General features: G+C 41.9%; 1 protein-coding gene across 1 annotated transcript in view; it reads left to right on the plus strand.

Moving 5' to 3' along the window:
• The window catches only part of prex2 (phosphatidylinositol-3,4,5-trisphosphate-dependent Rac exchange factor 2), a 94819-nt gene that overhangs the window by 34547 nt on the left and 33755 nt on the right, over positions 1 to 26517 (plus strand). The window contains exons 12-26 of the mRNA XM_042399134.1: positions 3930 to 4030; positions 5037 to 5140; positions 5240 to 5289; positions 8254 to 8329; positions 9404 to 9476; positions 10909 to 11051; positions 11343 to 11435; positions 12613 to 12761; positions 12876 to 12961; positions 15133 to 15269; positions 16928 to 17045; positions 17698 to 17882; positions 19420 to 19581; positions 23978 to 24200; positions 24326 to 24533. Of these exons, the coding sequence (XP_042255068.1) occupies positions 3930 to 4030; positions 5037 to 5140; positions 5240 to 5289; positions 8254 to 8329; positions 9404 to 9476; positions 10909 to 11051; positions 11343 to 11435; positions 12613 to 12761; positions 12876 to 12961; positions 15133 to 15269; positions 16928 to 17045; positions 17698 to 17882; positions 19420 to 19581; positions 23978 to 24200; positions 24326 to 24533 (1908 nt within the window). The remainder of the gene's footprint in view (positions 1 to 3929; positions 4031 to 5036; positions 5141 to 5239; positions 5290 to 8253; positions 8330 to 9403; positions 9477 to 10908; positions 11052 to 11342; positions 11436 to 12612; positions 12762 to 12875; positions 12962 to 15132; positions 15270 to 16927; positions 17046 to 17697; positions 17883 to 19419; positions 19582 to 23977; positions 24201 to 24325; positions 24534 to 26517) is intronic.

Here is a 26517-nt window from a genome sequence, read left to right on the forward strand (position 1 = left end):
GAAAATCTTGATGGGATACAGCACCTATTGCTCTCCTAAGCTGGGAAAGCACAAAAACCTATGACCTCAATTCTTATGTCCATTCCTCACATTCAACGCTCTTTTGCAAAAACGTGCTTCCTGTATTGTAAATCAATTGCTAGTTGTGAGTGTGAGAAGGTGACAAAGCTGGATCAGGATAGTAAAATCTTCAAACATCTGGCTGTAGCCGACAAGCTTTCTGTGTTTTAAAATGAAAATTGTATGTGACGGCCAGAAGTCTTTTTATAGAGTGACGACAATATGCAATTTAAGAGGGGTTAGAAAAAACATGAAGTATTTTCACAAGAGATTCTTGGTTGGATGTTATTTAAACTGTGCTCCTATCTGGACATTTGAAATCCCATAACAAATTTCCCTTATAAACACCCTGGTACGTTCCAGAATGAAAATGTTTTGACTGGTAATAGTCACGCTGAAAATCACCCGAGCTTAAAGAGTCATTTCAAAATCCCTGTTATTTTTAAAAGCATGGAGAGAGAGAGGAAAAAAAGAAACAACCAAAAAGTCCAATTGGACATAGTTGCGGCCAAGTTACATCGCATGGTGGTTTGGAATGAAGAGTTACTTTCTCCTTTGGTCCACGCAGACAACACCAGATCTCTAGTGGTCTGGAGGAGGAATGGATCTTTCAGCTAAAAAGATTAAAAGGATCAAACGTTGGTCATATGTGGGCACCTGGTTGAGTCTGAAGAGATCATATGGTGAGAAAGTAGCTCAGTGAAGCTCCTTATGGAAACATATACCGCTTGGCTAACACCTGGATGACCACTTGTGGGTAAAAGGACATCTCTAGCCCCTCTGTACTTCCCCTGTCTGAGATGATTTTGGAAATGATTACATGTAGGCGTAATTGGTGAATTGGAACCAGCATGGTATGTCTCTGATGAAAGCCACATTGCCTATGCCTTCAGCTCAGCCCACTCCCTCCATTGTGAAATGAGTTTCCTTTATTCTCTTTCCACGCCTTCTCTTTCTTTTTGATTTGTTTTTTAAGACTGAGGGCTATTTCTGGGTCTCGAACTCCTCCCCTTTAACTGGTACAATTGTATTTGTGGTTTGGTTCCTGCAACAGTGTAATTCATCAAAGGAACTGTGTGTGACAGCCACCTAGCTTGCAGTTATCAGCCCATTTGAAACCGAGGATAAACAAACAAAAGAGACTCATAGTGTTTGTCTTTTCCACATGTGACAGACAAAAGTGTCTGTGCTTTGTTGTGATGGATGTTGATGGAAAGGCTTTTAAGAGCTCAATGAAAAGGTTAGACGTCCTGTAAGAAATGCCCTTTATCTTTGTCAGTCTCTGCACTTTTTCATGACATGACTTGGAATACACCCTTTGCTCTATCAGCATACAAAAATGATACATACTCTTCTTTTGAGCACAGAGCTGGGAGAAATATTTCTGCATCAGTTACTGTATTTTAGGATTTTGGGATTTGATTCTAATGTAGAAACATAAAACAATAGTTCGCCATTTTGGGAAATGGGAGATGTGAGAATGGGATAGGGTTAATGGGACAAGCTAACAGTCTTTATGCTTAGATGAGCTAACCAGCTGCTCGCTGTAGCTTTATATTTAGCGGACAGACATGAGAGTGGTATCAATCTTCTCTTGGCAAGAAGTTGAATAAGCATACATATCAAAAAGTCGAACTGTTGTTTTAAATGTGCTTTTCCTGATCTTAAAGTACCTGAAAACATATTTCCCTATAACATTACATTCTCAAGACTGAATAAGAAACAATCACTGTAGGTATTATTTATTAATCTGCTAATCTGCTTTATCAGGACTGTTTGAGTGTGGTTTGATCAGATTTGACTGACAGTGACATGACAACTTAAGCTAACAATCCCAATAAATGTTCAGTTGTTGCTAAATTCTGATTGGTGCAAGGAAATAAATGACATGAGAAATAACAAAAACTGTTCTTACTTTGGTAAAAAATATTGTATTCACGTAGGACCCCAATGCTCATAGTAAGAAGCTGGTTGGCAAAATAGGTTTTTAGGCAGAAATAAGTTAAATGAAACATGTGAGACCAAGCACCAAATATATCTAAAATATTGTGTTTTTGTCCCCCAGCCACACATGTCGATCTCAATGGCTTGAAACTGTCCATTGCATATGTGACCCTTATATGCTTGAGGCCATGAGAACTACGTAGCCCAAACTTTCAGGGTGTTTTTCCACCCATCGTTAAGGTACAAAGGTTGACAAATTGACATTGTTGTAGACTTGTGTTTCTCTTCTCCTCTCCTCTCCTCTCCTCTCCTCTCCTCTCCTCTCCTCTCCTCTCCTCCCATCCCCTCCTGTGTCAGCAGCTCTTCTGTTAGCAACAATATTCAGGCTCCAAGGGCTTTTGGGGGGGACAGGCTTTAAGATGTCACTGTAGCAATTAGCCGCAGGCTCTATTAAAGCCCACACCCTCACTCACACACCTCCCCCGTCCTCCCCCTTCACGCCCTGCACTTAAATCACACTCTGCCAACCATTTTTAAGGTGATATGACTCTCTCATCCTCCTCTTTCCATCCTGTCTCTTGTTTAGTTTTAATTTTTATTCTCTGAGGGTTTCGACTCTGAAAAAAAGTCTGAATTTGTCGGTGAACAGGACTCAAAGGTCAACCTGAGTGTAAAAGTGTCGATTTAGATCAAGTTCAGGTTGATTTTACCCTTAAAACTGCAGGATTTGTTCTGATGAGATGCGGTTTGACAGTTTGATTGATTCCCTACTGATTGTAAAATTGATCAAAGTTGCTCTGGTTGGTTCCTCCGCTCACTGTGTGTGTGTGTGTCTGTGTGTGTGTGTGTCCATACTGCAGCAGCATTGTCCCTGTGCTGCCTGCTGATCAATGAGACGACCCAACAGACTTATAATAGGAATTCATGTATTCAATTATCAGAGCCCTTTTTTTTCCGCTTGAGCACCTGCACCCTCAAAATGTCTGTACACAGCTCTGTTGAGAGAAAAAGACGTCAAGGATGAGTGGTTAAAGAGTGTACAATGTTCAGCAGGAGGGAGGAGGAGGAAAGACGGGGTGTTTGGTCAGTTGTTTCTCTGAAAACTTTGCTAATTGCTTGCGGCCCTCCTGTTGGCTCCCCGCCGATAACCGTTCGCCTCCATCATGGCCTGGAAGTGAATTCCTAAGAATTCCAATGGTGCTGCTGGCCTTGTTTGTTTGGCTTTTGTGGGGAGACAGGACATCAAGGATGTAATCAGATAGGCTACTGCTGCTCTGCCTGTTCTTCCCGTTCAGTCTCCACTCTCTTTCTTTCTTTTGTCCTCTTACTCTCTCTCTCTCTCTCTCTCTCTTGCTGTCTATCTCTGAATCACTAAATTGTGGAGAATTATCCCATTTAGCTCATTTGGGCCATCAGAAGATTGGCGGTTGGTTTGTTTCCTCTTCCCAGCTGTAAATGATGCAGAGCAAAAGTTATCTTGCGTTTTCCATCAAGAACATCCCAAGATACAATTAGATACTCTCACATTTGATAGCGTTACATCGTATGTCTAAAATAAATAAAGTCTGAAGCAGACAAAACACACGAACCAAAGCCTGTTAGTTGTTTTAACAAGCAGATGTGGCCCCCAACACTAAATAAATAGTTCCTTTTTGCAAAGACAGTGTTTGTTGCCATAGCCACATCAATTTAAAGTAAATGTTGTTCGTTGAAAGCCTTTTTGGAATAATGGCAAAGGCCACTAGTGTAAGCTTTTCCTATTTTAAGATTATCAAGGGGAAACTTTCTCCTCCCTCCACTCATCACACACATTCTCCTCTATGGGGTGATGATGTATCCCATGGGATTTTTGGGTATGTTTGTTGTGTTATCCCTGAGTGAATATGTGTGTTTTTATGCCAGCGTTGTGTTTTGTGTATCCCCAGTGAGTTTGTGTCTTGGCTGATGGAAATCGATGAGACAGGCAATCCAGAGGAAGGGGTTCATCTGGGTCAAGCTCTGCTGGAGAATGGCATCATCCACCATGGTGGGTTCTCATAGTTTTCTCCTCCCCGCTCTCCAGCTCAGACTTGCTTTATCATCCTTTCCTGTTTTGTATCTAAAACAAAATCTACCCCTAATTTAGACTAATTTACTCTGTGCTTCACGGTGTAGAGCATGCAAATGCCTGCCGTTGCCTAACCTAATCTCTAGCCATGTTTAATGAATGTTCCTCATCCTGCAAGTAGTTTCACAATACTTTCTCTTGCTGAAGCCTAGAATGTAGTGTAGATGCAGCTGTCTTACTTATTTCTTAGCAGGTGTCCCATTTAAACACTCCCTTGACACAATGTTTAGGTAAGGGATTATAAATATTAATCTCTTCTAGCCATAATGTTTGTGTAATATTTGCTCAGTGGCTGTTTTGTGGTTTTGGGTAACAAGTGTGTTTAGCGCATGAGGCTTAAGCTGGCTAATGCTTTGCATTCACACTAAATGGCGCGTACCGCTTTGCATGTATATTTTCCTCAAAAGAGTAGGGCCCCAAGCCAAGTTGTATCTTAAATCACTCAGGGGTGCTTTATTGCTTCCTCACAGAGAAATGAGATTGGGCTATAGAGCTGTTCCTGACAGAGAGGAATAACTCCGAACCCCTCCGAGCTCTCACAGTGCAGTTAGAAGTCCCCATGTGAAAAATGATAGAATATCTTTTCATAAAAACCTTTAATGGAACCTGCCTCGCTGCGGCCAAGAATACAGAGCCAACTGTTATTACTGGGAGGAGGGTCCTTTACAAAGTCCCCTCAAGCAAGAGCAGCAGGGAGCTCTGCACTGCGATGTTATCTGTGACCACTCTGTATGAGGTTTGAGTCTTCCTCTTGTCTGGAAAGCTTGTTCCACTATGTGACCCTGCTTGGCTTGAATATGTCTTTAAACCTCTTATGCTTTCCAATTTTAAGCAAGGATGAATAAGGCTCCCTCAGGGTCTGAGACTTTCATTTTGGCACATTGCATCTCAAAAAACCTCCTTATGTTCTGAATTGCATTTTTAGTCACAGACAAACACCAGTTCAAACCTGAGCCTGTACTGTACCGCTTTCGCTACGACGATGGCACCTACCACCCAAGAAGTGACATGCATGATGTCATATCAAAGGTAACTGTGCTACAGCAGAGTCTAATTTAATTAGAATTACATTTTACACACCTATCACTGAAATAACCAAAATTTGTTTGTTTGTCTTGTTTATCTCAGGGTGTTCGGCTCTTCTGCCGCCTTCACAGCCTCTTCACTCCTGTCATCAGGTAGGCAGCCATTTTCTTTTCCAGTCCATTGCAAGCCGTCCAGGTGGGGCTCCAGTAGCATAGCATCTGGCTCTTGCTCCTAAAAATAGCTCTGCCGCAAAGTAACCACAGTGGAGGAGAGAAATATCACAGTGAGCTATGAGCTCATTGTTCTTAAAGAGGAAATGACTTAGAAAAATTTGGCACAGATGGTGATGGAGTGCAGCATGGCCTGTGGGTGATCGTGCTTGGCAGGTTTTATCTGCCCGGTCTCAAAACACAGATGTGGCGAGGAAGATTGAGTCTACGAAATGTCACAAGTAGTTTGGATACATGTGGTTAACACTGTGACCAATATCTCTGTTTGCTTTTGAAAGTTTCATGTTAATTTTTAGCCTCAAAAGATGTTTTTTCACCTGTTTCTTAATTTGATCTAACGGTGAATTCTGGGCATTTTCTTCATCACAGCTACAACTAGCATCATGTCTGTTATAAAGCATTCAATGGAGGCCATTCAGTCACAATACACAGGTCTTAAACATTTTGCTGACTGTGAACCAACAGCATATTGATCCTGTGCTCTGACAGGCCTGACACAGAGCTGGCAAAACATTGATTGCACTTCTTCAACATAAAACATGATGCAAAACAGCCATATTGATATCTGATGATCAGCACTGCGTTTTCAGGCTTTCTGTGGTATTATTCAGGAATAATAATAAGTAAATTCCCGGTTTGCCAATTGTTAACACATGGAAACTGATACATCCAGCATGCTCATGAAATTGTCACTTAATCCCAGATGCAAAACAGGTGATTTTTGCACATGTAAGAAAACATTCCCTTGTCTAACAGAGTTAGAAGTGGAGCAGTCTCATTTTATTGGAGTAATTTGCTGGCATGCTTTGGTTTCTCGTTGTTGTTCTTCTAAATTCCATTTCAACAGTGTTTGAGGTTCAGGCTGCTGATGCGTTTTACCGCAAAGCACCGCATCTAGGTTAGCTGTTTGTGTTGGATTTGAAATGGCCTGAAGAAAAGCTTTAATTTCACACCAATAAAATGGTGCTATAGCTGGAGGGGGAACTGTGATGCTCCGTTTATTCCAGCACTGAAGCTTTTCTGTGTTTGTTTGATCCAACTACTAAAAAGCCTAAAGGGTGATTTTGTGTATGTGTGTGTCAGCGTTCAGCTGGTGTTTGTATTGGGGCCAAACCTCTTAACCTAAAAACTTTTCTCACTGCGTGTCTTCGTACTACAGTCGTGTGTGCCGTTAACCAGCATATCTGTTCAGTGCGTTCTCATTGAGAACTCAGTACAATACATCACAGGGCCTGGGAATGCCAGAGTTTAATTGGAGCAACCAGCCCCTGCCTAATTAGGTGGAATTTCCTGGCAGAGTGAGATAGATGAGGCGAAGTGGGGAACGCGCACTAAGCTGCCCCCGTGCCCCCAGGAAGCTTCTGTGCCCCCCTTATGGCCCTGTTTTCCTCACAAGAAAGCTGGAATCCATCCTGTTTCAGGGGATCTGATTGCGCAGTTTGAAATGTCCATGGGCAAATACTGTGCACACACAGTTACACATTGAAGTATGAATGAGAAAGATCTTTCAATATGCTCACAGTAAGGTTGCAAAACCCTCACAATGCAGCGAAGGTCACTCATAAACTATCCTCATGCATTTCAACTCAACATCTGAGAAATATTGACAAGTTTTCTCTATTTTGCTAGTGAATCCTCCAGAAGGGCATGTGTAGGATTTTCAAAAATAATAACAAACAATATGGTGCACAGCACTTGAGTAATTCATCAGGACTAAAGCAGTTGATTAAAGCTTGAACTTTTAGCATGCTCTGTATAATATATCCCAGAGAATGCTTTGAAAACACAACATTTGCCTACATCATCCATTTACCCCTTGCCAAATGTCAAGGCAAACTTTTCTCTTTGGACAGCAAGTTAAAAACCACCTCTCTGACCTTTCCCTCTGTGAGTCCTCAAACTATTGTTTCCTCATGCCGGACATATGGCTGCCCACTGGACCGCTGTTTACCCCCCATTTTTCACTCTGACAGCCTCACTGTGCACCAGCCGCTGTAGCCCCAATCCCCCTGGCTCTAGTATCCCATTCAGGGGAAAAAGGGTGCCTCTTGCTACTTCTGGTCCATGTGGTTTGTGCATGGCACGTCAGGGCAACGTGCCTTACCGGGTAATACCAACCATCCTCATCACAGACCAAAACGGGCTGTCAAATACAGTTACGCAACAGAATGTTCCATTGTAGAGGAAACAGGGCAGCGTTTGGCCTCTCACGCTTCATTCTGAAGAGCTCCAGACAGCTGAGATTGGACTTTAACTTGGCTCACATGTCATGTTTGACTTGTCTGAACTGTGTGTGTGTGCGAGACTGGCATGTGCATGTGCGGTTGTGTCTGAGTGAGTGTTTGCATGTGGTGGAAGCGGTGGAGTGGTATAAGTCACGGTGGTTCTGGACTTTCCCGGGCCTGCAGCTCGGCCCCTGCTTGTCCCCAGGGAGGCCCCTGTGTTCATGGGAAAGTCACGGCTCCATTTCAGAAGGCATTCTCGCTGTCTGGCAGAGTGCGGCCATGTGGGTAACGCTGAGAACATCAACACCAGACTGACATGGGGCACCCCAGGGCCAAACACTGCTGAGGCCGTTACCAGCCATCCAGTGTGGAATGCTGTTTTGCTGTCACCAACTGTCAGAAACTCACTCAGATTTATGACGCAACTGCCAGTGCTTGAAAAGTGACCACGCCTTGCTGACAGTAGAAATTATTAGTCCTCTTTTAGACACTGTGTTTAAATAGACCAAGCAATTACTACTATACATGTTCACCATGTGGGTTCATTACAGTAACCGTGAATCAAAGAGTTGAATAGTAAAATGGCACAGCTCAAGTTTTAAGGTAGAGTTTTGTTCTCTTAATTCTTCTAATGAAGTTTTCTTCTTTTGCCCCTATCCAGGGATAAGGATTACCATTTGAGGACCTACAAATCAGTGGTGATGGCAAACAAGCTGATAGACTGGCTTATAGCACAGGTAAGCCCTAAAACTGCTTCAACTACAGCAAAGGAAGATCAATATTATCATATATATACTTTCAGGGGATTCTTATCATATCATAGTGTTTGCTTGTACTATCATCATGGTATTGCTAAGTAAATTATTCAAAAGTTGAGAGTTTTAGTTAATATAGTACATAACTTGGAACACAGTTCATTGCACTGAACATCAGTTTGATTTTTCTGAGGGTAGTTTTTCATCCACACTGTGATATATATAGCGATGATGGAAAAATTTTATGGTGATATTAATTTCCGCCATGTCATCCAGGCCTAATCCACAACATGTTGTTCTAAATCACCTGCTGGTGTTCGACCATATTGAAAACACATTTCCCTCCTCCTCCTCCGGAAACTCAGAGATGTTGAAAGAAGGTGCGAGGAAGAGGGAAAGACAGAAAGATGGAAGTGACTGTTGTCATAACAAGCCGGTCACTTCAAATGTGCAACAGAGGAAAGAAACTAAGACAACAAAGCGTTTCTTGCCATGGCTCTCAGCGGAGCCAAAAGGAAATGAAGAAAGAAAAGCGGAATTGATTTGACGGCTAAGCTTTATTGACTTTGACAGGAAGCTTTGAGGTTGACAGATTGATAGTCCTGTCCAGGATGACAACAAAGAAATTAAATGTATATGCCGACCGCCGCAGAATCAATGAAAAACATCACATATTTGTGTGTGCATATGTGTGTGTGTGTGGTCGTCCATATGAATGTGTTTGGCCCGGGACAGCGGAAAAGCTGTCGTTCCTTCAGCAGGACTTCAAGAGCTGTCACACTATGCTGTCTAGACATGATTTTGGCTGTGTTCAAGATGGAGTATAGTGTGGCTCTGCTGGTCTTTGGGCTTTTTTATGTGAGAACAAAGGGGTGGGGAGGGGTTGAGTGTGACATTTTGACTGCTCTCTAAAAACACAATGTCCTTTGCTCTTTGTCTCTTTTTACTTTACTTTTGCTTTTTCTTTCTATTTTCACTCATTTACTCACTCTCTCCATGCTTAATTCTGTCTCTTTTTTTCCTCTGTGTCCACTCTTTCTTTTTCTTCTGGTGCAGGGGGACTGCAGAACGAGAGAGGAAGCGCTGATCTTGGGGGTGGAGTTGTGCGACAATGGCTTCATGCATCACGGTACAGCACTTTTCACTTTTGAGGATTTTAGCAGACCGAAAAAATAACTACTGATCGTGCTGCTCACAAAACCGTGGAATCCTCTCCATCATTGACTAAATGAGAGTTGACTGCTTTGGAGAAACCGCGCAGAGGGCGCCTGGCATTTAGCATCCTGTTTTAGAACACAACCACTCTTGTTCTCTTTCCATTTCTACTTATAATCCCTTTGACATGCTACAGGAATAGAACGTATTTCCAATGCTGAATGCATTGAATCTATGCGTGTGTGTGTGTGTGTGTGTACGTGTGTGTGTGTGTGTGTGTGGTTTGGGTTATTTGTTCATACATACTATCATTAACTTAATGCATACAGTAAGTGAAGTGTATAGTACATGCATGGTTTGCTTTTGCTGTGAGAACTTGGCAGATAACACATGGATGTTTGTCAGTTTAAGTGCAAATGGTCAGTAGCCATGGTTACAGTTTGTTTACGAGGCTGTCGGGCTTGTTTTTAACTCTGTGCTCCCCTCATTGCCAAAGTCCACATCATACACACTACAGTATGAGTCACAGTGTGTCTCCTTGTACCCCCATGATGTAACCACTCCAAACTACCCACAGTTCAAGCCTCACACTACAAATTACCAGCACATATATGGAACATAACAGCCCCAACCATCAAACTTCTTCTCACTTCCACAGCCTACAGGGTAATTTGACCATTCGTGCCAGTGAGTTATTTGGCCTGATGATGTAGCTATTAAAACTATTGGCGCTATATCTGATCTTGAGGGGAATGAAGTGAGGGAATGTTAGAAGGAAACTCTGTTTTTCCCCTCAGGGCTATTTATTATTTGAAAACCGAAGTCTTGGTGAAGGCGTTATGTTGCTGTGGAGACTGGGTTCATTCAAAAGTGATATTTTACTGTGAAAGCGTGGTCTCCCACTCTCTCTCACAATGTGGATTCCTGCAATTGGTGTCCATGTGTTTTAGTGCACAGGCATGAATCATACACTGATGGTCCATGTGGAAGTTTTCAATTAGCCATTAAAAGAGTGAACTAGAACATTTTTATATTTTTTTAAAACAGTTGCCTTGAAGGGAAATACCCCTAGTTTTGCATGTTTTAGCCTATTTGTGACACATTGTGCAAACTGCCTTTTTTCAACCTTTTCAGGCACCTTTCCATTTTATTCATTGTTTTTTTATTCATTATTTATTTCACCAGACATCTGAAACTTTGTTTGAGTTGTATAATTGCTCATAGTAACATACACATTTCATTATAGTGATGAGGTAATGCAGTGCAGACTTGACTGAGCCGTAGTTAAGGAGTTCAACTTTCAATCACACTTGAATTCTATACAGTCTGTTTGCCAGATATATCATTATTCAGCAAGTTTCATTTTCATTTTCATTCCATCATTACTTTGTTGTTACCTCCTTCAGTGTTGGAAAAGAGTGAATTCAAGGACGAGCCCTTGCTGTTTCGTTTCTTTGCTGATGAGGAGATGGAGGGCTCCAACACCAAACACAAACCCATAAAGCACGACCTGAAAATAGTTGAGAACGTCATCTCCAAGTCTCTCCTGGTGAGTGCTTTCTTATTGATTGATTAGCTCTCAGTCTGACTAATATGCTACAACTTTGCTATAATGTACCCACAACTCGGAGCAAACCAAAGGCACACTTAATTATTAGGAAGCACAGAGCTGTGAAAAGAAGTCATAACACTGCAAAAGTCCATTTTATACCTCAGTAAGCATTCTTTTCAAAGGAGTGAGCAAATACCATCATGTGTGCTATCTGTCTATACCAGTTTGTGAGAATGTCTTGGTCTACTGGCTTGGGATTTTGCTGATGGGGGACATGTCTTTTTCCAGATAAGACCCAGTGATGGAGGCTACGGCTTTACCCTGGAAGAGAGGAACAGAGTCCCTATCATCAAATCTGTGGAGAAGGGCTCCCCAGCTGAGGTGAGAACACACACAGATACATGCAAGTCCCCAAATTTAACAATATAATATATAATAATAATATCAGTCCCCTGTTGATCCAGCACCTCTAAAAGTTTTTGGGATGTGTTTGCTCAAGACTCAGTTTGTTTGTGGCAAATATGGCTACCAAGAGTTCTTGGTATCTTGTGTTGCTTCTCATGTGGCAGATCAGGATTATATCAAATTGGATACAGCACTGCTAATGTGATAGCTTCCTCCATTTAGGACTTTCCCGTTCTCTCTGTTACTTAAATGTCAGCACTGTCAAAACCATAGACTTGGGTCCAGATGGTTTACAATTCAATGTCAGCTGCAGAAATTCACATCTCAAAGTTCACCAAAGTTGAACTCTAAGCATTTTGTGGATTTCCTTTGTGTCTGTAAGCAAATCCAGCAACAATTTTATTGTTGTTTTTATTAACTGTGCTGAACTGGGACCCTACTCAGTGGATTGACCTTTTGTGACTATTTATTTACCATCATTCTGCTGAGTCTGGTTTTGTTTTCCAGAAGCTAGTGATGCCTTTATAGCGGATCAGCGGCAGTCAGCGGAAGCCTTTTGTTGTTACGTTATGGTTTGATCATCAGTCATAAAGAATACAAGCCTTTAACTGTTTGCTCCTAAACTAAATCAGGTTTATGGTTAGGGACACTGATGCTAACATTAGAAGCATTTTCGTGCAGAAATAGAGCACATTAAATGGCGCCATAGTTTTGAGGTCTCCTTTGGTGTTTAGCTTTGATCTGCTAGATGAAAATGGCACAAAGAAGTTTCAAGGCAAATGTGATCAATCTGAGCGCGCGACCCATAATTCCCTCCAGCCCTGAAGTAGCACTGTGTGCCTGGAAGGTCTGGATTGCATAGAAACTGGCGTTGTGTGTGTCTGTGTGTGTTTGCTTTCAAATATTCAATCTGGGACAATGAAATCCGCAACAGGATCCAGCTGTATACCCATAGATAAAAGCTGTCCCATGTTGTCTCTCATGAGAGTGTGTACCCTTTGCTTTGTGATATATTGAATTTCTATTGGAGTATTGTTATTTCTATACCAAAAAAGTTTACTTGGGCCTAAAAAATGACATGCATCTCAAATGATCTCAACTCTAATTATAATTTTGTGCCTTTCTTTTCCATTTGATTATATTCTATCGTAAGATGGCTGGTCTGGAGGTGGGGAAGAAGTTGTTTGCCATAAATGGAGACCTAGTGTTCCTCAGGCCTTTCTCTGAAGTAGAGATCCTCCTCAGGCAATGTTTCAACAGCAAGGGACCCCTCAGGGTGCTGGTTAGCACCAAGCCAAGAGAGTAAGTCAGATCTGTATATGCATGTGCGCATGTATAAAGCTACTATTGTAGAGCTACTGTCAAAGTCATGTAGTATCAGCCTGATGCATTGCCCTTTTCCCCTGCTGTGTTTAGGACAGTAAAGATCCCAGATTCAGCTGATGGCTTGGGGTTCCAGATTCGTGGCTTCGGTCCTTCTGTGGTCCATGCCGTTGGAAGAGGTAAGAGGGCACTGCTGCCACCACTTGACCTTTCTGTTATTGTGGCACAGCTGGCAAGCAGCTGGCATGTCAGTCTTTGGGTGTGTGCGTGACTTGGCCACAAAAGGCCCATTTATCCCCCTCATGCTCTCTCTATGTGGCTCAGCTGGTTGGTTAATGGTGCTGCCAAAACTGTGAATTAGCTGTTTATCAGCCACTTTCCACATTACAATGATTTCCATGTACCCATTCACATTTTTCTTGCCCATTTAACTTCTTTGTGTGATGGAGAAGCATTCAGCATATTTTTCTGGTCCACATTTACCCATTTACAGTCCCTCCTTTTCTCCTTTTACCTAACACAGGGTGTTTTGTAGCACTTCTACTGCTACTGCTCAGAGCTGGCACAAGATAGGGTCCAATCAAAAAACAATCCATGGCCTTGTCTGGCTGTTCTCAGGGGAATTGAATCTTGTTTTTTTTCCTTAAGCAATCTGAGCGGGATAGCAGGGTAGAAATATGCTGTGTATATGCATGCGTGTGTGTAAGTGTGTGTTGGCTTGATGGTGTGGTTGCCTGGGAACCTGCTGTGTGTTTAAATAGATGTTCTGATCCCCCGAGACAAAGCTTATGATGTAGGAGGTGTCTAATCCTTTAGATTGTCATAACAGCTGCTGTCCCCTGGTGTCTGAGGTCAACCGGAGCAGGTAATACCAATTAGAGTTATAGAAACAGGAACTGAGAAAGAGGAAGAGTTGAGACAGGGACAGAGAGATGGCTTCATCATTAAATTAATTCTAGGTGCGAATTCACTATATTCTCATTATTTTATATTGGCACTGTTCTTTGTGATAAGCTGTCATTCCTGTGATGCTACACTACTCCTCTTTGAGATCACAGTTTTTTTCTTAATTTTTCTTGATGACTTTTGTAGTACTAACTTTAGCCATGCTAGCCAGAGAGTTGGTCAACCGCTTTGGTTGAAACTGAAATATCTCAGCATCTACGTGATGGATTGCCCTGACATTTTATACAGACATTCATGGTTCCCAGAGGTCTCCTAAAGACTATGGTCATCCCCTTACGTTTCCTGTAGCGTCACCATGAATTTAGGGTTGGTTTTGAGTAAAATGTCTCCATAAGAATCGAATGGATTGTCATGAAATTTGGTACAGACATTCATGTCCCCCTCAGGATGAATTGCACTTGGGTGATCCTTGTATTTTCATCTAGCACCATTCTCAACTCAAAATTTAAACCAATACTTTGGTTTATGACCAAATACCTGCAAAACGAATGGCATCAGCCTCAAGTGTACTTTTTGTTTAGTGCTAATTAGCAATTCCTAATACTAAACTAGTATGCTGAACATGGTAAACATTATAATTGCTAAACATCAGCATATTAGCATTAGCTTAGTCTTGTTCCCCGAAGCAGCATTGATGCTTTAACCATCTTATTTTATTGGAAATAAAAAACTTCACATCCTGTGCACCAGAGGATATTTTTGAAGAGAAACCTACCTGACTTTGGATGTGTAGAACATGCATGCTATTGACTTTGTTGTTCAGTCTGTGATAAGGAAGCAAAAATAGACACACATACAGACACAATATGAAGAGATGCAACACAATAATACACAGTATGTCAGAGGCTTGTATCTTGTAAAGTACTTGTTTGTGTCATTTTGTATTATTGTTTAGTACAGTACTCTTTCTTTTTCTTGTAGATATACCTATTTAAAAGACAGTAAAAGCAGTAGTAATTTCATTCTTACGACACTAGGCTAGAGGAATACAGATTCTGTATATTGCAATGTAAGGTATGCATGGTGTGTGTTGAAGGAGCTATGACAACAGGAGGAATATTTAGTCTGTCATGCACTTCCTTCTGATAGCTGTAAACCTTGAAGCTCTCTTATGGTTTGAATCACGTCCCTCAGTGAGGCCCTCGTCTACCCCAGATAAACAATTTCCCTCCTCTCCACGCTCTCTCTCACACTTCTCCTGAGCTGCCAAAACAGGAAACAAAGTTGTAAATACAACGAAAAAAAATGGAATGTTGTCCAACCCAATTTTGTGTACAGGATGTGGAATATGTGACTTGCAGCTTGCACCTGCATGAGAATATGCAGTAGTTATTGCCCTTGACACCTCTAATTTCTCTTTGCCCGTCTCTCTGTCTCACGCCAGGCACGGTGGCAGCCATTGCTGGTCTCCACCCAGGTCAATGCATCATCAAGGTGAATGGCATCAATGTAAGCAAGGAAAGCCACGCCAGCGTCATTGCTCATGTCACAGCATGCAGGAAGTACAGGCGACCCACACAGGTAAGAAGGGAAAGGCAGCTCTCCAAATGTTTTTTTTGGGGGGGGTTGAGTTTACCCAATATTTGAGGTGATATGCTTTTCCAAGAAAAAAATCATAATACACATCATTCCTACAATACTTGGTAAAACTGAGCAGCGGTATGAAACTGAAAAATGAATAAACAGAAATAGTCCTCTAAGAAAACACAAATTCTTTTCTGTGATTATGTTTGCCTTGGCCTTTTCATGATCCCTTACCGGAGGTCACACTTTCATCTCCCATGACTTCACGGCCAGAGAGTTAAAATAATCTGAGTTGTACTGCCTGATGATTGATCTGTTAGTTATGTAATGGTATTGAAAGTAGTAAAAGTGTGTGAGATTGTAGAAGAGCAAAAAACAGATAAGAGGGGAAACAAAGATTGGTTGACCGTGAGAAGCAACGTAGCATAAAGGCGTCCTAGCTCCAGTTTACCTTCATATCTCTCTTTCTGTTTCTCTCTCTGACTCCCTCTTTTCTTCTCTTGGGTCATTACGCAGAAATAATAGTAGTTTTGGCTCCTCCAGCACTGACCCCTGGCTCACAGTGGTGGGCCTGCTGTGGGAGACTGGCAGACTGCAAAGAGAGGTGGGAAAGGATCTGGGGGTGGCTGGGGCTCAGGGTGGGAGAGAGTGCTGGAGGGAGGTTTGTTGGAGGCAAAGGGGATAGCCCTGCCAGTTTTTTTCTTTTTCTGGGAGAGTGGTTGACAGGAGACAATTATATGAGGAGAGAGCAAGCTCAGTCCACCTGTTGAAGGTGGGAAAGTTGTGTGAAAATAGAGACCCAAGGGTGTGTGTATGGTCCGAGTTAGTCTAGTGTGTCACTATAATTGAGCCCCACTGGGACTTAAGGCTTAATGAAGCACTACAGGTTTCCAACACTACTGGAGATCTGGTTTACATCAAGTATGGACATGGGGGAACCGCCCTCTCTTTCTCTGTCTGTTTTTCTGTGTGTGTGTGTGTGTTTTAGTTGTACACTAGAAGACCACAGACCAGTAGGCAGGCACAGCATGCAACATTGGCAGGAAACCCACTGTGGGCTTGGGTGTGTAGAGGAGAGAGCACACCAGACAGATACACACACACACACACACACACACACACACACACACGCAGGGCTGTGCAGCACGCTAGAGTGGGTTGATGAGATTGGCATGGGTTTGCTTTCGCGGTCTCACCAAGTACCATGTTTCCATATGTTTGTGAAGGCTTTTCACTGTATGCTCTGCCAACCCAACAGTGACACTGTACACCATATCTGGGCAGAATCACGCACGTAGCATCAAACCCAAACCTCAGCTTGTTTACACACACACACACACACACACATACTAGGGTTCTGCGTGTTCAGAGTTATATCTTTTCTAATCTCCTCGTCTTTCTAGCTGCAGAAATGCCACCTGTTAACCATGAGGAGACTGATTTGTGTTGACAGTTGTGTGCATGTGTGACTGTAATGGTTCCAGTCGATTTAATTCTATGAGAATACACACTGACCTTTTACAGTTCAATATAAGTTCAAAATATAAACAGAAAAAAAAGATATCATTTTATTAAGACAAAACATTCAGTTTCAATTGTTTCTTATTAATTAGTACGATTCAAAAACATTAACAATTTATTGTATTCCAATGCAGCAAGATACCATTAAGTGGGTGTACAACAACAGTGAAAGCGCCCAGGAGGACAACCAGAAAACGAACCAGAAACCCACCCCTGAGGAGAATGGAGACGGCTTTGAGTGCAAAGTAGAAGGTGACCACACATGCACACACAGTGTCGATGGAACTACATGAGAATTACTCATTTGGGAAAAGAAATTCAACTCAAGGTGTCTGTGATGTAACACAGGCTGGTTCGCGGGAACATAAACCCTGTTGCCTTCTCCAGTTAACAAGTCAGACACAGCTCCAAACGGCCTCATCTGGAGTGTGTTAGCCTGAGAACAGCCGCCTACTCTGGCTCTTCAAGTGTTAATTCTCCCCTACAATTTATGGATCCCAATGAGAAAGTAAAACAGGAAAGCAATTCCCTTCATAGCAAACAGCTCTGGAGCAGGATTTATTGCTGTATTAAGTCATCGCGTTAGCATTGGCCCGATTAACTTAATGCTCTTGGAATTGCTCATCATTTACGGAGGGAGATGGAAGAAAACCATGAGCAAAGGGTCTTCCTCCAAAATGAACTGCAGATTTGGTGGTCTCAGGCCTCCTACAGTGCCGAGTGTGTGATGATGAAAACACTTCCATTGCAACCATACATTTTGTGGTAAAGATAGGGATTCTTTAGAATGTAACTAGCACATATTTTTGTGATTTGTGAATGTGTGCTGCCATGTTTTCGTGCAAGTTAACAGAGATCGTTTTAACCACTGTCTCTTTGTTCCTCTGTATTTCTACAATCTCAGAGGTAATGGACAAATTCAACACGATAGCCATCATTGACGGCAAGAAAGACCATGTCAGCCTGACAGTAGACAACGTCCACCTGGAGTATGGAGTAGTGTACGAGTACGACAGCACAGCTGGCATCAAGTGCCATGTTATGGAAAAGATGGTCGAACCCAAGGGATTCTTCAGCCTCACTGCCAAGGTATTACATCCATTCAGTTAGATCAGAATTTAAGTGGGAGGAATGTGAACAATACCATCTGGAATTTATATCACAATATATTGCCACAATTCTGGCACAATATATTGTGTATGGATAAGCATTTTAAATACATCACTATGTGACAGCTTCTTTCTAATTCTGGCTTGCTTATTATATGTTTGTCAAGATTAATTCCAGTTTCACCAGTAAAAGATTTTGGATTTCTGAATTGGATTTTAGGGTAATTGGTTGAAGATTTCAGATCAATTATATGGAATTCAGACTACAGAGAAGACAAAAAAAGACAGAAAGGGAGAATTGTGCTGTTGGTGTTCAGCACCTCAGTGCTTCTGTCGCTCACCAGGATATAGAGGAACTGTACAAAATGAAAGATATTTTATTTCTTTATATATTTTTGTTTGGCGATTTGGAGGTTTCAGTCTCAATCTCAGTAGGGTTTATAATCAAGCAGATTCTGATTGATAATTAAGATGGACTTTGTTTCAGCTGATCACACAAATACCACATCGTTTTTTTTATCTTCAGCAGAGACAAGACTCCGCAGCAAACAGCTCTCTTGCTGAGTAGATCGAGGGCCTTGATGCTAGTTTAAACAGCTTTTTTGACAGCTTCATTTTAGTCACGTTAGTTCCCAGCTGTGTTAAGTGCATGCTTTTTACATCCCAGCGGTGATGTTCACAGAATGATCATTATTGATTTAAGATGACAAAGAGGAAAAAGAAGATTCACTCAGACATAGATGCACACATGCTGGTGAGCAGAAGAAAAACATGAATTGTGGCATCTTGCTGCCAAATTCCGTGATGAACAACATCTCTCTTGTTCATGGTAAATTATCAGAGATCACAAGTTGTGCTCATGTCTTAAACTGATCTAGATTTACAACCCTTGTGTTCTAAAGTCTTTAAAAGCATGATTTTAAATGAAACTCAATGACATTTAAAAAAATAAAACTTGCCATTTCCCCTCAGACTGTAAGTTGTTTCCAAATTCTTGCAAAGTGAAAGTTAGTATTATTATAAACATCTGGCCCAGCAGTCCACATTGTCCTCCGAGATCTGTGTGATGTTGAATTTTAATATCGCTAGTCCTGTCAGAGTGCATGCGTTTTCATGTGCTTCCATCTCTTTCTGCTGTTAAAGTTCATCCTCTGCTTTTCTCTCTCCTCCACTGGGCACCTCATTAAGACAGCTCAGAGGTTTATGTTGCTCTTCCTCCTCAGACTTAATCTCTGATCTGGAAAGTCAGAGCCTACATACGTACAGCATATGTATCACAATCTGGGTTTAATCTCCATGGATTCATGAATAGCACATGGAAATTTCTGATATTAACAATTCAACTGCTCATTAAATGCTGTAGAGAAATCAGCCTTCCAGCCAAATCTTATTTTGTTTTCCAAAGAAAAAAAGCTTGGTCATCTATTTACATCCCATTAGTTGCTCCAAAAGGGATTTTAGAGGTATTTGCATATCAGTTAATCATCCCTGTCTTTGTTTGCCCTCTCTCTGACCAGATCCTGGAGGCGCTGGCGCGTAATGATGACACACTGGTGCAGATGTGCAACAGGTTGAATTCCAGCTGTGATGTGATCCCGGAGGAGCTGCAGGTACGCTTCAGTGCCATGTGCGGTGAGAGGGTGGAACACATCAACCGGCGAATTACCAACTACAGGAAGGTAAAAACACTGCACTGCTGCATGCTCTGATGATAAAATGAGACTAATTTTAATAGAGGCCCATTATCAGAACTCTGCTATGTATGATATTTCTCTCCACTGCATATATATATATATTTTTACACAGCAATGGACTCTGTCTTCTGCAATTATCTGTAGACTGACAATAATAGAAACAGGATGCAGCTGGTGAAGAAATACACATATTTTTTGCTGTGGTTTTACACAATGGTTGTGCTCCTAAAAGAAAGAGTGGAAATCAAATTTAACCAATTCAGCATACATGCACTGTGACAGGACTTTTATAGTGATGTCCACTGCACACTGGCTGTGACTGAATAGCATCCCCTTCATAATATACATGGGCAAATAAAGAAAACATACTGAAAGGGCATATATGTATGTATTTGGTGGATGCTTAGTTTTTCATTGTCACGCCAAGAGCGAACCCAGAACAGCAATGTCTGAATGCTGCTGTGCAAAAATAAAATCAGCTCCAATTGATCTGCAAGTGGAAGAAGTATTTAGCCAAGAAGTCTGTCATTGACTTGCAAACTTGTCATTGACTTTGTGAATATGTGTGCAATATGTAGTATTATCTTGCTCTTTGTTTGTAATTAGGTTACAGCTGTTTGTTGATGGAGCCCTGCCTTTTCATCACTTTTCATTCATCTGCAATCATTCATCTGTAAGCGTGTCTATAGGCAAAACATCCCTGTGCGTGCAAGTGTGCGTGAGAGAGGGAAAGGAAAAGATCTGACTCGACATTAGAGTGGGTCTTGGATTAATTACCAGTCACTTATAAATAGCCCTGCACAGCCACAACCAGGACTTTTGTTTTGTAAGATCCATCCTGCATTGAAGCATTCCTTCTCAGACCCCTAGAGAGAAAGGAGGGGGGAGAGCAAGAGGAAGAATGACAGAGGGGAGCAAGCAATGTAGATAGAGGAAGAATAAAGAGGGAGGAATTGACAGAAAGAGAGGGCCAGAAAGACAGAACAGAGAGATTTTAACCTCAGGCCTGGAAATAAGAATTCCCAAACCTCTAGAGACAGACTGGATATGTGGTGAGACTTTTCACTCTCAAGAGGAGGTCAGCTCATGGTCCATCTGGACCATATCAGCTCGCTTGGAGCAGCAGCTCCATGTTCTAGCTATCTGAGATAACTGAGGAGAAATGTTTGGTTTAAGTTCCTTAGTTAACATATACATTATGTTATGCTTATGTTGCTTGACAGTCCAAGTTGCTAAAAACCGATCCTGCTCATAGCATCTGCTATGTAAAATCCAAGACAGGGTGCAGGCGCTGTGAATGGGAGTTCAAGGAAAGTGCAACCAAACGTTGCAGAGAAAAAATGTGTTTGTGATATTCTGTATCAACTCTATTGGATCCAAGCAGTCATTGAGGCTCTCTTTGAATTGTGTTTTACATGGAGATGCTATCTTGTAGCACCTTGAGGAAGTTTGTCTGCACAGTTGGGTTGGGCAGAGCGGAGTATCGATGTACAGAATATTCATATATAGCAATAAGCCACCCCCGGAGGATATTTGCATTCATTTAACAGTGAATACAAGATGCATTTGCCGTTAACTTATCTGAGGAAACCATAGTTTTATTTAAACGTGCAGTGCAGAACCTTTACATATAAATGAATGTCTGTTACATTCAAGCTCTTGTCAAACGAGTTCACACAATGCTGATTATGCCTATCACCGCCAGATGAATCTCTCAGTATTTCACAGTATACAGAGTTTTAAAATTTGGTGTTGGTGGCCACGTTCCCGCACTGGCCAGATGAATGCATAGTGTGCATGCTTCCTCTATGGGCAGAGCTTGCGCACCAGAGACTTCCACCGGCTGAGTGGCTAATTTCCAGTTAGCCCTCTGCCAACTTTAATGGGGATAAAATAACTTAATTGTGTGGCTCTTCTAGACTTTCCAAATGTTATCGGACTGAATGGATCAAATTCTTACAGTGAAATGAGTCATTTCGTGGGGATTGTGTGGCACTCAAAACAATTTATCCACTGTTTTACAACCGCAACAGTAGCAACAGAGTAGGCTACGGTGAAGCCTATGTTGACAGTGTTTTTGTAATTACTCTCCTTGCCGGAAGGGGGAGACAAAAGTCCCACACTGCAGCTTTAAAGGAAGGCTGTTTTCAGGAAGGTGTGTTTGATAGAACTGTGATGAAAATAAAACCACAACAAATTCATACCATGACCATACATTCTTGAGGAAGTTGAAGTTACAAATCAAATCACACGCAGTAAAATAATGCAGGCTTTCATCATATAATCTTATAATATGATGATATGAGCTTCTATGCATCAGTTCAATTCAAATAAAAAACTATTCCAAGCCTTGAGCTGACAAATGGTTATGTGGGGGTCTGGAGTTTGTCACATATGTGAGTAATGATGATGTTGTGTGTCTGTCTTGGATCTTTGATTTGTGTTAAAAACTTGAGCAGCCACATAAAAAAGGAGGCATGTTAGAAGCTCTGCAGTAATGGATGTTTAGGCTTCTTTTCCAGTGCCAGCTGTCATATATGCAAAACAAAACAGTATATTGAGTTGACAGGTATTCTGTTGTGTGTTTCACGTAGGGCCTTTTATTGCTGTGTGTCATAGAAAATTGATTTTGCAGGGACGTATCATCTTTCAGAGCTTTATTCCAGAATCACAAACGTATGCATACGGACTCAGTGCCTGTGTTAGACAAAGAGCCCCAAACACCAGTCAAACAGTTATTCTTATAGTGGTAGCTGAGTCCGTCACAGAAAGTTTCAGAGCACTCCCTCACTCTTGGAAGATTTGACCTTGGCAATTAATTGGTACAACAGTTGCTCCTTTGTTCATTACTTATCAGTGTTTCTTTCCTGGAGGAGTTCTGCCTCTGCATCCATCTGCTGGGAACTGGGAATTGAAGGTCAAATCACAGCTTCACTTGTGATACATTTGTACACTTTCTCACACAAGGGTTATTGTCAAAGCTGCTTCTTCCAGTAAACATCCTTATCTTGTTTTCTTCCCTTCTAAGGTACTGTGGCAATCTTGTTACCCTCTGATGCATCACTTTAGCTTTGGACTTTGGACAGTTAGCAAGTTTTCTGCTCACACTCCCAAAGACTAAAGGCGCTTTTAGACCAAACAGTTCTGGGGACTCCGTGAGAGGAACCACCCAATCGGGGAGGAGCTCCCAAGAACCACATACCTTTAAGGGTTTTTTTTGTGTTTGCACTCACACTGCCAATAGGAATGCTGATGTGACGTATGCTGGCCAGCAGTTGGTATAGAAATGTCACTTCTGCGCGAGATACAACAACAACTAAATGGAGGATGCTGTGATCGGAGAGCTGTTGTTTACTTGGCTAACCTTTTTACATAGGTTTTTAAAAATGGCGGTTGCGGGTGCTGCATTGGCTCATGTGTTCGACCAATCAACGTACACTTATGTCTGGACCAATCAACTTGCGTCACTCAAGGTTCCTCTTGTGCTGGGAGAATGCCTACACTGAAGTAGGAGCTAAAAAACTCCTTCAAAATGGCGTTCTAAGAACTATGATCCTTCCCAGTCCCTGCAGGGTGGACACGATAAGAAGTTTCTTGACTTAATCCAAGAGGTTAGGTGGTGTAGAAATGCAAGAAATTTGTTTTAAATTACAATTTCTTTTGATGAGTGGGGTGGGGGTGGCTCATGGATTTCAATCACTGACTTCACAGATTTCAATCATGTTAACTTGACGGGTACACAATGGTCATTTGTCTAATTTTATGAATTTGTTGGGTGTTACTCAGGATCTGTTGGTCTTAAGTTATATAGCTCGCCTAAGTAGAGAAAGGTTAGTAAAGTTATTGCAGCATTGCAGCCCTAAGCAAGGCCAGAGAGAGGTGGAGTGGGTCAATTTACCACAAACAATGCTCATTTGATTATGAACAAAAATAAGTACTACTAAAATACCCCCCTCAACCCTAATCCCCCCCATGGGAACACTCCAAGCTGAAGTCCAACTTTGGCAGCCCTGCAAATATGTGCAATAAAGATATTCAGACTTGATTATACGTGTAGTATGTATAATTTTCCTCACACTGTGCAGGTGAAGTTAAGCTACATAATACTAAGATTCAGACTTTTAAAGCCTGCCTGCTCTAAAATTGTCATTAAAATTCGAAACTATTCAAACATTTGATAACTATTGATCATAGACCTACCAGCCAGTAGTATCATATGATGGCATTCCCTGCAGTACTATTATAGTGCAAATACTCCCCAGTACAGGTGCAAAATATCTACCCACATTTCTCACAAATTATCTTTTCACTTTACCAACCACATTAAAGCAAACATATTTTATCTCTAAATCATCTGTATCTTTCTTGTTCTTTGTCTCAGTTTGCTCGGGTATTGAAGAACAGGGCATGGCCGACCTTTAAGCAGGCCAAGGGCAAGGTGTCCCCCCTCCACAGCAGCGACTTCTGCCCCACAAACTGTCATATTAATGTGATGGAGGTGTCCTACCCCAAGACCACCACGTCTCTGGGTAGTGCCTTCGGTGTGCAGCTGGACAACAGGAAGAACACACTGGAGAAGGGAGGACGTAGCAGTGCTGAGCAGGGTAAGTTAGCAAAGTGTTCAGCACCTGCACAGTGAAATAATTGTGCATATTCATTTGCATGTGCTTTGAAATTCCAGATGCCGACTGGTGCTCTTTTATGCCTGATATGTTTTGTGTTCCATCAGGTAAACTGAACCCCATGGTTAATGTCCAGCACACCATCACCACTATGGCTGCCCCATCAGGTCATAGCCTGGGCAGGACAGAGGGCCACGGCCTTCGCTTTCTGCTCAGAGAAGAAGACCTTCTCACTCTGGATGCTTACCAGAAGCTTCTCCACAAACTCACCACTGTTGTGAAGGAGATGGAGACACATGGTGCCCATATTCATGAGTGAGTATCTATATGTGCACACACACAGTATATACAACACACCTGCACCTACACAGACGTGTTTTTAGAGGTATAAGTGGTCAAATTCGTAAACATAAACACACTCTCACTTGTTTCTCGCAGTCATTCCCATGTGAGACAGAGTTTGTGTTTCATTAAATGTCCTGAGTTTGAGATTAATTTGTTCTAACATATTTCTCACAAACAAAGGCTGAAACTGATATATTTTTAAATACTTCAAATCACTTTTTGTTTATGATGGAAAGAGAAGAGCTCTCAGCGATTCCATTTGATCAGATTTTCTTTTGAAACCAGATTGCCTAACATAACAAGCTGTAACTTTAGCAGCCTGCATGGTCAAAGTGCTGCATCTGGCACTTGGCGGGCATACATTTTGGTCATTACTCAAGCACCTGTGTGTGTGTGTGTATGTGAGAGATACAGAGGGGAGTGAAAAAAAGAAACATTTCTGATGTTTTTTTTTAGCCACATGTCTAAGGTATGCTCAGGCTTCATTTATGCTCAGGACTTTAATCCTCATATGGTACGTGTGTGTGTGTGTGTGTGTTAGACCAGTGTTTCCTGGCATGCTTGGCGGGTTCATTGTTTGGAGGCACATGAGGCTACGGAAAGGAAATGGGAAACACTGCTCAAGTTCAAGTTCTAGCCCCCTCTCCCGAAAAGGAAATACAATCTCAATGAAGTAGAGGGTGTGTGATTAGACAGGTGCCCTCTGGAAATGCCATTCACTAACAATGGATCATTCATATATGCATGTATAGTATACATACACAAATTTACAGTGTGGTATCTCATTCTTAATTAGATGTCTTAAGATAGAAACTTTTCCAGATTTTCCCTGCAGCAGTTGGTATTTATTGGTGGACAGTTGACAGATTATCAAAGATGTGTGTGTTATGAATTTTTAGATGATGATTTGATTGATTAAGTCATTAGAAGTCTTCTCAGCTAAGGCAGCAACATTCGCGGAATGACATTAAAAGTCTCTAGATGGAGCAGAGCTGTCACTTCACTGTGGTCATAATGAGTCGAGTCCACAGCAGGGCTCTTAATGACTGAGTCTGGACAAATTTTGTCATGCTCCTGTCAGTGCCAATTAGTGTAGTTGCATCCGTGCTCGTTCAAATGGTCCAAGACGCAGCTAGTGAGGGGGATAATGACCAAACATGTGCACACATACACACTTCTTCAGGAGCCTGTTAAGAGTGAGCTATGGGGATAGCTTTGAGTGTTTCAAACAAGTGGAACTAATATATGGGTTCTGTTGCTTCTAGCTGCAGTCTGGATGCATTGCGCTGGCCTCTGTGGGTGTGTTTACACATTAACCTGTTTGCTGGCCAACCTAGGGTCACCACTGCTTTTATTGTTCACCCACACCCAACCTAACTTGCCTAGCTCACATGGTTTTGTCTCTTTGTCCTGTCTCATTTCCTCTATGTCTTGCTGTCTGCACACAGACATCCTTCACTCTCAGGGTCTCTTTCTGTTTCTGCATTGGGTGTGACAATAATGATGTAATAATGAACTGAAGTAGCCATATTTATGAGGGATCCCTTGTGCTTTATGACAAACAACCCCCCCCACCCCCTCGCCTTCTGACCCCGTTCCCAAAGTTAAGAGAGGAAGTCTACGGTACATTCAAAGGAGATTAGAAATATCCTCAAGTAATTTAGGAAAACAAAACAAGTGGACATAGGATGATGTTACATAAGTTTTTGGCCGACCCTCGAGGAATCCATTTTGAGGCAGCAACCTGTGAACTTTTGTCTCGGAGGCCACAGTCGAGGGGTCACAGCTGTGTGAGGACGTGCCCAATGACGTGCTTTATATCGGGACCTCCTCCCTTCCTGGACCTCCAGGACCCCCTCTATCACCACCACCACCACCACCACCTACTTTTCTCCCTAATTTTCATATAGTTTTTTTATTCTGTGCACATCATTAAGCGCTAGAGGGTCCAACA

The sequence above is a fragment of the Thunnus maccoyii genome, chromosome 21, assembly GCF_910596095.1.
Source record: "Thunnus maccoyii chromosome 21, fThuMac1.1, whole genome shotgun sequence".
NCBI classification, from domain to species: Eukaryota; Metazoa; Chordata; class Actinopteri; order Scombriformes; family Scombridae; genus Thunnus; species Thunnus maccoyii.